At 34.5% G+C, this 12,673-nt stretch overlaps 1 protein-coding gene across 1 annotated transcript in view; it reads left to right on the plus strand.

Annotated features, from left to right (window-relative positions):
- Nucleotides 1-9,092: 9,092 nt before the first annotated feature.
- The window catches only part of LOC123533439 (NACHT domain- and WD repeat-containing protein 1-like), an 80,568-nt gene continuing 76,987 nt past the window's right edge, over nucleotides 9,093-12,673 (plus strand). Inside the window, exon 1 of the mRNA XM_053520625.1 lies at nucleotides 9,093-9,371. Coding sequence (XP_053376600.1) covers nucleotides 9,287-9,371 — 85 coding nt within the window. The 5' untranslated portion in view covers nucleotides 9,093-9,286. The remainder of the gene's footprint in view (nucleotides 9,372-12,673) is intronic.

Here is a 12,673-nt window from a genome sequence, read left to right on the forward strand (position 1 = left end):
CTTCTTGGGCAGCTCGGCATTATTTGGGTGCAGATTATTTAGTGGGTTTATTGTTTACCAATTGTGATTCTGAACCCACTACCTTAATAACATTTCTCATCTTCGACTCTACTTTAATTGGCAGTCTTTTGTAAAAATATAATAGCCTATCTAGTTTTAGATAATTTGCTAGTTTTAGGGTTATGGACCCGGTTATCAAACTTGGTAATAACCGAGTGTTTGCTTGTTTTTCTCGGGCTTGTAGACTATTTAGAGGGTAGGCCTATATAGTTTATCAATTGTAATTCCGGGTCTACTACCTTAATAATATTTCTCATCCTTCTTGTACATTGTTCACAATAATGACATCTTGTTTAATATGCCATGCTGTTGTATGTTACACTGTATGTTATGTTTATGTCAGATGCCCATAAGGGCATTGACTTCGAAATAAACTTGAAACTTGAACATATGTGAGTAGTCGCATATGCAAAACGTTTGCATGCAATACACTCAAACAGTTATTATACAAAGACCAGCGTTACCTAGACCTCGATGAAAGTGTGAAAACTGAGTGCATTCAATTACATGGTACAAGCTTGCAATGGTAATACAGAAATCCTCAACATAACCAGAATATTTGAACCAGAGAGCATACGCCTGTCGGATAGATATCGGTAAGTGGTCGGCATATCGGCAAATTATAATATGCCTGATAACGGCCCGGTGTCTGCCCGGTATAAAAATATGAACCATGCCATTTTTATTGTTTTGTAATAACTAGTGTTTGTAAGGTAGGCCTTCAGTTCAGATGTCTTCAAGAACTTAATGCAGTGAATTAAATGTATCGTCATAACTTCGCTACAATGTATGCAATTCGTGCAGATCCATATTTACACACCTGAGTGAATTTACAGTTTTTCTTATCTACAGTATCGCTTCTTTTTTGTATACTTCTACGCATGCAAAATTGAACCTATTCGGGACTTTCTCAAATATTTCCAAAAGATACTATCATCAAGTCTTAGTCACACTACACCGTATAGCGTTAACATACGTCCACCGTATAACAAAATTTTCAATCCGTTCGTGTCCGTTCGCTTCTATTCTTTTCCGTTTCTCATGCGGCGCCTGCGCTCCTTGTCCGGCGATGTTCGTTCCATCCGGTGGAAGGTTTTGAGCATGTTCAAAATTTAGAACGTACACCACGGACAAAGTTGTCCGTTACGGTAGCAATGCGCTGGTATGCGTTTTGCACGGTTCGTTACTTGTGCGTTCCTTATTCTGTACTTGTCCGGTTTGCATCCGTTCTTGTCCGGTTAACCTGATTCATGGCCGGACTAGTTCAACGGACGATAACTGACAAGAACGTTTTGTCAGATTCTCATGCGTTGCGTTTATGTTTTACGCGGTACATGTCCATTACTAGAACGGCGATATCCGTTAATTGAACGCTGTTCGTCCTGTATATGTGCGTTAATCTCGCGGTCATTGTGCGTTTTATGCGCCCCATACACCGATCGCGAGAGCACCAAGCAGCAGCAAGGGATGCCTTTCGTCACCGAATAACTTTCTGCTGCAATTTTTCTATACGTTGAGCGTCCATTAACGCTATACGGTGTAGTGTGACTGACCCATTAAGAATAAAGAATATGAAAACTCATTACCTACTGTTTTAATCAAAGAGCTATAAAAATAAATAGTGTATTTTATACTTGTTTGTTTTAATGTATTTAAAAGTCATAAAAGGTTTGTATAAGTAGACATGCGCTTACTGAGAAACAAGAGATGGGCCACACGATATCGGTCAGATATATATAAACAAGAAATATCTTTAAAAATGATGGTCGGCGAATTGTAATAAGGAATGAAGTTTATGAATTTTTCATCTAACATTCATCTTTCATCTAACATTTTTCAAATTGCAAAACTAAACACCGCACTTTAACAATTTAAATGGTTCTCTTTTAATTTTTTCGCAAAGGTTTCGTAGGGTTGCAATTTTGTTTCGTTTATCCTTAGACGAATAATTACAGCAGTAGTTTGATGAAGATTCATGAAGCGGTTCATGAGAAGAGGTCATTAAACGTGTTTATATTTTAGCTAAATTGGTCCCTATCCCCATTTGTAACAAAATAGCAGGAGACCTTACGATATTGTTACACATCTAGTTTGATAAAAAACCATTACATTTTAGTGGTTAATACGAAGACAGGCATATCTACTTTTAGCTATAGTGGTCCCTAATAGGGCCCAAGTTCCTATATAAATAAATTTGGAAGAGGACCTTATAATGATGCTCCAGACCAAGTATGACAAAGATCCACCAAGCTGTTCATGAGACGCTGTATGTCTAGTTTTAGCTCTAGCAGCCCCTAAAAGGGGTTAAATGTCCCAGCTGAACAAAGTTGGCTGCAAGCCTAATAAAGATGCTACAAATCAAGTTTGATTAGAATACATGAGAAAAAATCAATTAAAGGATTGTTTATTATTTATTTTTATTTATTTCTAAAATAGGCCAACTGATCCCGCTTTAACAAATGCATATTCGCTATTCATGAATCTTTGGACAATGACGTCACACCTGTAAAAAAGTGAAGGTCAAGCAAAACATACAATTGTAATTATTTCAATATTTCTGTTTCATAAGCAAAGTTTGACCGAAGTCATATCATAGATAAACTGTATGCAGCGTACCTTCATTTCAGAGTAATGAGATTCAGTCATTATATAGCATATATATAATAAAACAGATTTCAACTGAGTTCAATATTTGCATACCATACTAAAGAAAAATATTCATATATAATAAATCAGTTAAATAATTTATAACAAATATATCAAAGCAATCAAGTACTCATTTTAATATGCAATCTGAATAAGTCACAAAAGCAAGAAACCTTTTCATATACAGACGACAATTGTAACAAAGAAAATCTTTTAAAAAGCACTTCCCTACATAAAAGACTTTTATCACACCCTTATTCATGTGATACGCAGACCGTATTCAGCTCTTTCTTTAATTTGATATATGTTGGTATTTGAACAGGTTTTTATCATATTTATTAAACTTACTTATCATTTTGAGATATATCAATATTCTTGCTAAATATACTGAGCCAAAGTTGGCTTTAAAACTGTGAACAGCGTCGTTTAGGATAAACGCTTTGTCTACATTTCACTCAGCGTAGCACAATCAACAGAGTGAAAGAAATTGACACTCTCGTCCAATCAGGCAGAGTGTTGCATAAATCTTCCATTTTGATAAATTATCTATAATGCGTTATCAAGTAGTTTGATTTGCAAACTGTAGTCACATGGCATAGGTAACGAAAACGAATTTAGACGGCGTCGCCGAAAAAAAAGATATTGGTCCAATGATTGCTGGATATGGACTGGCTTGCTAGGTGATATACTTTCGTGCCGTGGCGATGACACGTCAATGGAAGGCTATTGTCAATGTTTTTTTTCCATAGTTCTGGCTACCATAACTTAACAGACGCTATTTTTATATTCTGATGGTCGCGTTCTGGCTACCATAACTTAACTGACGCTATTTTTTATATTCTGATGGTCGCGTCCATTAAAACCCAAAACAGCATTATAACATCTCTAAAGCTGAATTGTTTTAGCTAGTTTTTCCAGAGCAGTTTGATTCGTATACAGGCATTTATCCCGACAGATGTGAATCTGCACTAAAGCGCACATTGCGCATAGGTTTGAGACAGGGATAAAAAGGTCTTGCTCAGAATAGCATTATTCTGTTACACATATAAATATACAGTGTGAGCGTTCGGCAAATTCTCCCACTTCGGTACAAAAGTCACGGCAGCATGATGAGCTGCTATCATTAGCCCTGTTCGTTTGGTCAAATGACGTACTGGCTATGATTATTTACCATAATTAGTCCTGAGAAACTCAAGCTTGAAAACAGGTTCGATGTGTAGTAATCTAAGTAAACAAGGATCTGGCGGTCGCATGGCTTTTGCTTGTTTCTTTGAGGTTTTCTTAGGGACCTTGTTTTATGGTTTACATCAAACGGACACAGTTTTACGTTATGAGATTTACTCTCTTCCGTATATCGGAAAGATAGCTTCCCCACTCACAGTGTAGAAACAGTGAACAACCCAAACGGAAATAGCGATGTGATTATACGACATACACAGTATCTGGGTTTACACGCCGCTGCTATTTTCATTTATTTTTACACTTCAGTGGAGTTCAGGCGTCTTTATCTGTAAGTCGTCAATAGTTTATACATTGAAGAAATAATTCGTCACTTAGATTTCATCAGTAAGTGTGTTAAGTACCGTCGTTATGTTACCGTAATCAAAAGTAATCACCGATTTCTGTTGAAACTTCAGAAAGTTTCACACGAATAAACAGAGTTTTCCCTTCTAGTTGATAATGGACGTGTATAAGATTCATATTAAAGAAGTCCTACATTGTCAATAAATTGTTCTTAAACTCATGCGTTACAAGGTATTTATCATTTGCGTAGAAATATACCGATTTCTGTAGTCGATGTGTCATTTTCATATTGAACGATTTATTGAAAACTGCCCACAATGATGTGAACAATTTGTTGCGATTTTATTGAAAATTTATAGCGATTAACTGGGCGAGATTACAGTAATTCTTTTTCATTTAACTGTTGAAACTGGAGAGATTTTGTAGACAGTGCCAGTGGTATTGGACCTGAAAGAAACTTAAAACATTTATCCCAGTTTCTCGTATTATCAGGGCTTCTCAATTATTTTCGTTTTTTGCCTTCAAGTTGTCAAATAATTTAGTGTTTTTTATTGTCTAGACAGGAATGGTACAAAACTGTCACACCGAAAATTTCAATTGATTTGAATGCATATTGACGAAGCTATCAGCATTTTACTCAGTTTTCAAAAAAAAAAAAATCCTTATTTTTTCTGGTGGTGTTAGCAAATTTGCCATAAATTATTTATTATGCAATTAATTGTAATATTTCTTGATGTATTTACTAGGGAATATATCTTTTTATAACACAATGGTAATTTTAATGTTTCAAATTCTACAACTTATTTGTGATGAAAAGTCAAATCTAAATCCACGGGAATCCGAGAAACTCTTGGTCCATTTCTGCGGGTGAGGGTGGTATCAAATACAGTAACAAAATAATTAAATGGAATAATTTCAATAAAATTTTATGACTCCATCTGAAAGACAAGTGAATTTTCTACAAAATTACACACAAATGCTGTTTATGAAATGGTTAATCAGTTACTGGGAATAAAAACAACCCCCTTAGGCCCCCGAGAATATGAGAAAACAGGATACATGCAGTTTTATCAAATACAAATGTACATACAATAACTAATTTGTGCAATATGTGTTTGAAACTTGGCAGCTGTTTGATTTGAGTGACAATTATTCATGATTATGTTGGGTATAGTTAAGATATAGTTATAGTTTACTATATATGTAAGAACAAAATCGCAATTAGATTTTAAGGCCGTCTAGTTCACTTTTGTTTTTTGTTGTTCATTACAATCTTACCGGTAATAACAATTCTATCAACAGGCGACTGACTACTTTCTGTGTTTTGAAATGTTTAAACTGCGGATAAATTTCTGTGCTTTTTTTAGGTTGAGGGCTAAGTGGCATTCTTTCTCTTCCTGGGTTAATATTTTTGTCAAATGACGGAAACACGCCATGTAAATGCTGGCACCACCTCATTCTCGTGTAATATAGCCTTCATTATGAGTGGTATTATAACAAATACATCATGCTAAGCATTTTAAAAATCTAAGTAATTTTAAAACACTTTCTCACCTTTTTTCCTTTTCTCATGTTATATCTAAGCAGCTTTTGTTCGAGTGTTGTTAATTTGGACTGCTAAACTTGCCTAAGCCTTATTTTTCACTTTAAACATATTTTATTCCCAGTAATACATGTACAGATTAAATACATACATCGTAGTTTGAACAAGATAATTAGGAAAGGATAAGAATGAAACACACAATCTTATAGAATTCTTCTCCTTAATGTTTTTTTTTTCGAGTGTCACTATTTTGCTGAGCACAAGAATTATTTGGTACTTTTTTCAAGGGCGAATGTAATTTACTAGCGGTTTTTTTTTAATATGTTTATTGTTGTTTTTCCTTTAATTGGTATCATCGTTCTATTGCTATTGTTAACTTCTTTTGGGATTACTTAGAAATCTTTTGTGAATATAACTTTCTTATTTTCAATGCTGTAGTGTGTTTCGATTTCCATTTGTATGTTTTCGTCAGTTTTGAATAAAGTTGTGTTTAATTATGTTTTCAAAGTCTGGTGTCGTTTCTTTGCAATAATAACACTAACATTGCTTCATTACAGACAGAAATCAGAATTTAACCGTAATTAGTAATAACAATCTGCCGTTCAATATGGACAAAATCGTATCAAAATATTTGCAATAAGTAGTACAATCTTGTGTGTCAAATCAAAATAAGTCGTTCACTATCATTTCAATAGGGCGTACAATACAATACACAGCACCGCAAATTTGTGTTTAAAACGAAATACGGGAGGAATTAAGGTTGCAATCGTTATCAATGAAAAAGAAAATACACTAAATTCTTATAATGTGACATGCATTCAGAAAATTTGCCTTATTTTTGATAAAACTCATTCAATTTTGGTATGCATCATCTAAACATTCACCGTGTAATCAACTGATTTCACCTTACCTACCGCTCATGTAAGTCATTCTGGACTTATATTGACTGGGGAAGTCTTGAAACATGCCTTTCGAAACACATCTCAAGGAATAAACATACCATTATTTGACAAATATCCAAATATCAATCGAAAAAGTTAGACCACGTTTATCATATTTCAACAAATGATTGAAATCCCATCGCTATTTCCGTTTTGGTTGTTCAATCGTTTCTACGCTGTGTTCTGTGCACGTGCCATCAGGGGAGGTAACTATCTAGAGTCACGGATTTGGACCACTTTCTCACGTACCACAACTGGAGTGTAGGTCCCAAAGCGTGGCGGGGCAAGTCATTCAAAGTCCGCGACATAACCATGGTAGGCGGGTAAACACTGATTAGAAATCAGACCATGGAACTTCTATGCGCAGGTGTTCAGATATTGCTTCATCCATTTCACGAAGTTAAAAATGTTCACAACCTAATTGATGTAAAATGTTCACAACCTAAATTATGTAAAATGTTCACAATCTAAATGATGTAATGATTAATTTATAGCTTATTCAAGAGCAATTGTTTATTAAAACCGAAAACATTCGCTAACGTTTGTGAATTTTTAAAGGGGCAAATATTATTCACTTATTAAGGAGAGATCACATCACCTATAGTCAGTCACATGTCAGAAGCATTTGAAATTTTATATTTTTTTGTAATTCTATTTGAGGTTTCTTTGACAAACAGGGTTTAAGTCCAGACCCAATAAGTTTTCAGATATATGTCAAAGTGCACGAAATACATTCCAGATTTTAAACAGTTTCTGGGGGTGGCCACCCATGCCCGCCTTCTGCTTGAGGGTGAACCTCTCGTACCGCTACCTCCATTCACAACATTTGACGTTACGTCACAGGAATTTAATAAAAAAAATAAAATAAAACTGTCAATTAATTAGCCACATATTACCTCAGCGCTTCTGTATGCCACTGCACTTATCTTTTTCTTTTTTTACGCTCGAATGACTTGACGATATATCTTGCAGCTTTAAGTTATCTTTTACGGAATCCTGTTTAGGTATATCGTATTATTACATACTCGTTTCCATTACCCGTTAAGTTACACTGGTACCGGAAACGTCAATATTTTTCCATATACTGAGACCTGAATTTCATATCGGGCGTGTGACGTAATTCAGCGCGTGTTGTTGCACTATTTTTTTCTATTTAGTTCAGTATTGTCAATCCTATTCAGGTTATTGAACAAATTTATGATATTTACATTATATTTATAGATTTACGTATAGATGCGTATGTTTTGATTTAATCATATTTTATTGCTCTTTGATATATTATTACAATTACAATTCAAACATACATAATCAAAGGGCAAAAGGGTCGGACAACAAGTTCTGACAACATTAGAGACTGTCCTTCCCTTAAATAGATGCGTATGTAATATAAAGGTTATTATCTTTGCATCGGGAAATATGCACTCGTTCTTCAGTCCTAAAGCACAGGCACGGGTCCAGTGTATATTTTTTTGTTTAATATAAAAAATCACTTTCTTTCACACAATTAACCTTTTTATATGTTAGTCAAATGAAAAAATAAATCGATGACAAAAAAATCCGGTCACAGTATCATATACATGGAAAAGGTAAACTATACGAACGTAACGCTATGGGAAGCTACTCGGCAAACTTGTGGAACATTTCAAAATCGGAGTTTATACACTTGCAGCCGCTACCTGCATGATTGCACCTTCGAAATATTTAAAGCCTTCCATAAATACTAAACTGACCCCATAAATTGCTTTGAAATACACAGTACAAGTCTCTACGAGCGAAATATTTCAGTTATCCCCGGTGATTTCATTCCGGATAGCGGACGTGTTCCTGGTTTTTATCACTTCGTTTGGCAGCTGAAATCGCGCAATATTTCCGCTAATGAACTCCCGATACAAAGCTAATAACCTATAAATATTAAACATGACAACGTGATAAATATTGTCGATGCCTAGCATATATTCAGTTTATTTACTTCCATCACTGATGACCAAAATGGGCGGCTCCCCATGAACACTGTTAAACATTTTTAGTGGGGGGGGGGGGGGGGGGAGTGCAAGTTACAGAAGACACTTCAATTCCAAAAGCTTCCCTGTTTTTAGTGTGACAGGCGTAAATCATCTGTACACGAGACACTTATCTGAATGTTAGTATTTTTAGTTGAAGGTGTGGATCCAGGCTTGAACCCTCAAAACCTGGTTTCGTAGTCAGACAATGCTACCATAGTTATCATTGGATCACTGCGTCCGCTTTCTGAAATCAATAAGCAATATGTATTTATAGCTCTGACGATCTATACCCAACACAGTCCATCGACCCGTTACTATGTACATGTATTTACCTTAATACCTTCCGTATATTGATATGTTATGCTTTCAATAGACCATGAACTCCAATTTTCAAGGTTAGATCAATATTTAAGTAATGTATTAATATCATAGGTAGAAAAGAAAATGTATTTGGATTGAACAACTATACACTACCGTTACTGACCGATTAAAATCAATATTTTGCTGTTACAAATGCTTTTAGCAAAATTGAAAAATAAATCATAAAGCGGAATGGTTTTTCAGAAAAAATGTATAAAAGATATGTGATAATAATTGAAGAAATGGGATGTTCCAGCAGTCATCAGACTCAACAAAATGTAAACAAAAAACCAGGTAAGCGATTCTTATATACACCTTTCTTTTAAATGGTTCATATATTTTGTTAACAATAATCTATCATTTAACTGGTGTTGTAGTGTTGATATAGTTTCTGAAACTTTTGGATCATGGAGTCCATTCAATATCTTTGTGATAGAATTTTGCTTAACCCGAAGATAGGGGGCGTGAGGGGTGTTGTACTTTCCATTACCTCTCATGAACAGACCCAACCAAACCGAGCCTGCTATTATTTTGCTTGGTTGCATTCTATGCTAGTAAAATTTTATTAAAGATCTTTAATTCAATACGTAATGTCCTTGCTTACTATTTAAATTACCGTAAGTCAGTTCGTGTATTAAGTACATATCGTAAGTATCGTAAGTCAGTCACGTGTTTTCTGGTTAAGCTCTTTACGCTGACGTGGATTAAAAATTCACAAGGTTTGCAAGTACTTAGTTCTTGCATTTTTATCCTAATATGCTGATGTTCATTTATGATTATTTACTCACCCTATGTCGTGAGTAAAATTCCATGTTCCTAACTACAATAACAACAAGAAATGTACGATACAGGTCTAAGTATTTGACAGCATTTCAATAAAAAAAACAAAACAAAAAAAAAACAAAACAAAAAAAACGAATATATTCTTCTTGTAACTATGTTGTGGTAATCGCGGTAATCGTTATCTTCCTGAAAACATACTGTCATTATTTAAGGCAAACATACAATATGATTTACATTAAAAAGTTTTCTACCCTGTTCAGCATGAAGATCGATCTACTGTTATAATAACCCTATTTTATTCAAATATGAAAATTCCATGCATATTTCCGTTAAAGCGCGGGAAGATATACGTCGCGCAGGCCAAGAAAGAGTGCTACCATATTTGATCAATTATTCTTAGGAAGTAAAGTGATATTATAGGCCGGTGTTACTCTTGGATTCATACATCACGCCATGTACCCGGATAATCCTAACTCTGTTCAGCGACCCTAACTCAGTGCCGAAATGGCTGACAGAAAGACGATGTATGTGGTTAATTTCCTAGTCTTTTTTCGTGTTTTTATGTGAGTATGCAATGTTAGCGTAAAACTTTTGATAGTCATAATATCCTGTATTGATAACATGTTTTGTGTATTAAATATTTCAATCGAAATGTCAATTATGTGGCTGGAATTCATTAAAATGTACTCAAAAAAGTCTTCAAAATGAAAATGTTTTATGTTTCTAACTGTTTTAAAGTACCAGAAATTGCAGTAAGACCTTACTTATTAAATGTATTAGTTCCATAAATATCTCTTTGACAATGTTTAACAGTATCAAAGTTTGAAATCGATTTTTATAGCTTAAAAATTGTATTGATTATGAGGTGGATTTAAATTTGCGGATAATTTCTAACTGATATAGGAAACAGCGCTGGATAAATACGAACTTAGAATGGATAAACACCTAACCAAACGAAAACTGCTGTTCGTCTGTGCTTTTTTATGGACTGCTGATGCTCGAAGTTCTTTGATCTACCCACCCCTGCAGGGATGTGGGATTCCTATGTCCAACTTATCCGACTCGTGATTTTTTGCCGGCGGACAAGTGCATTTTTCATTCTGTGTGTCCGCGGACAAGGATACGTTTTCAGGTATAAAATGAGAAAACATAGAATATCATTTAGATTGTGTGTTGCTTCAAGTGTATGGAGGTGATAAAGATAATGGGTTCTTTGACTAGGTCTCGCGCACACTGTAATTCGGTGACTATGATAAAATATCAGAGAAGATTTAGATACAAGAACATTTATTTAACGTCGGAAAAGTATAAATATATAACGCTAGCTTAAAGCTATTTTCCGACAAACACATGTAAATAAGCTCAACATAAGTAAAACAGCTGTAATAAAATGCAAATATGTTAAAGCACATTAAAGCAAATAAAGCATCTGGCTTTAAGTAGATAGAAACAAATCACAAATTATCACATATATGTTACAGCGCATTAAAACAAAATAGCACATACGTACTAGCAAATAAAACGAAAAAGTAATTTACCACATACAGATTTAGCACATTTAAAGCAACATAAAAAAATTAGCTGACACTACACAAAAATGAGAAGAGTCACATTTTACAACATGCATTTAAAAAAAAAACAGCATAAAAGAAGAAACCATATACATGCTAAAGGGAACATTAGAACTACTTAAAGTAGCTGAAGAAAAATATTTGCATCATCAGCATATAGCATTCTGTAACTAAAAGTAAAGAAAAGGAAACAAGGGTTACACACAGAGAACTAAAAGGACATTTAAAGACATCAGAAACGTAAACAACTTAAAAAAGTATTATGACAAGTTTGTAAGTAGAATTCCAACTGCTGAGACAATAAGTCACTGTCAAAGGAAATATTTGACCAAGTAGTCAGCCAAATTAAAATCAAAAGCACACAGAGATCGCAAGTATGACTAAAACAAGTCGGAACGTTTTAAGAGTCTTTCTCTGAATTCATCTGGCTTTGCACCATTGCGTGACCAGTGTTTCGGGCATGACCTCAAAAGATCCTGAACACTGCTAACGCGATTTCAGACTTTTATGAACGTTAAAAGGCAAATATTTCAACAACTTATATTTTACCACAGTTACTGTGATATGCATTTCTTTTCATTGTCCTAAATAAAGAATTCAAACTCCAGTCTATTTGCGCTTTCATGAAGGTTTGATATTACAAATCAGAGCAAGAGAAATTTGACTATGGACAAGTGGATTTTAAGTGTCCGTGGACAAGTGAAAAATGTAAGGATACCCACACCCCTGTCCCGTCAGTCCATGCATCACTCCCCCACCCCGCCACACCACACACACTTTTATTCCCTATTTACCGTCTGAAAAATATCATATTTAATAATTAATCATAAATCTAATCCCATTTAAACAATATCAAAAATATTCCATTAGCACCTCTATAAAAATCTCTTACACTATACGATATACAAGATTTGAAACAGAGAGAGAGAGAGAGAGAGAGAGAGAGAGAGAGAGAGAGAGAGAGAGAGAGAGAGAGAGAGAGAGAGAGAGAGAGAGGAGAGAGAGAGAGAGAGAGGGTTGGGAACTACAGAACTTCGAACATCGGTGGTATTAAATAATTTCTTATGTAAATATATTAATAATTTTGACTTTTATACTGAGTTACTTTTTAGGGTTTATCCAGATTTTTCCAAACATTGCTGTCTGCATAATATTAAAATTATGAAAAAATATTTGACTGTAGTGGACATACATATAACATCTTAAAATTAATGACAAAGTTTGAAGACAATACCGCTTATA

This window comes from Mercenaria mercenaria, chromosome 12 (assembly GCF_021730395.1).
Source record: "Mercenaria mercenaria strain notata chromosome 12, MADL_Memer_1, whole genome shotgun sequence".
Taxonomy (NCBI): domain Eukaryota; kingdom Metazoa; phylum Mollusca; class Bivalvia; order Venerida; family Veneridae; genus Mercenaria; species Mercenaria mercenaria.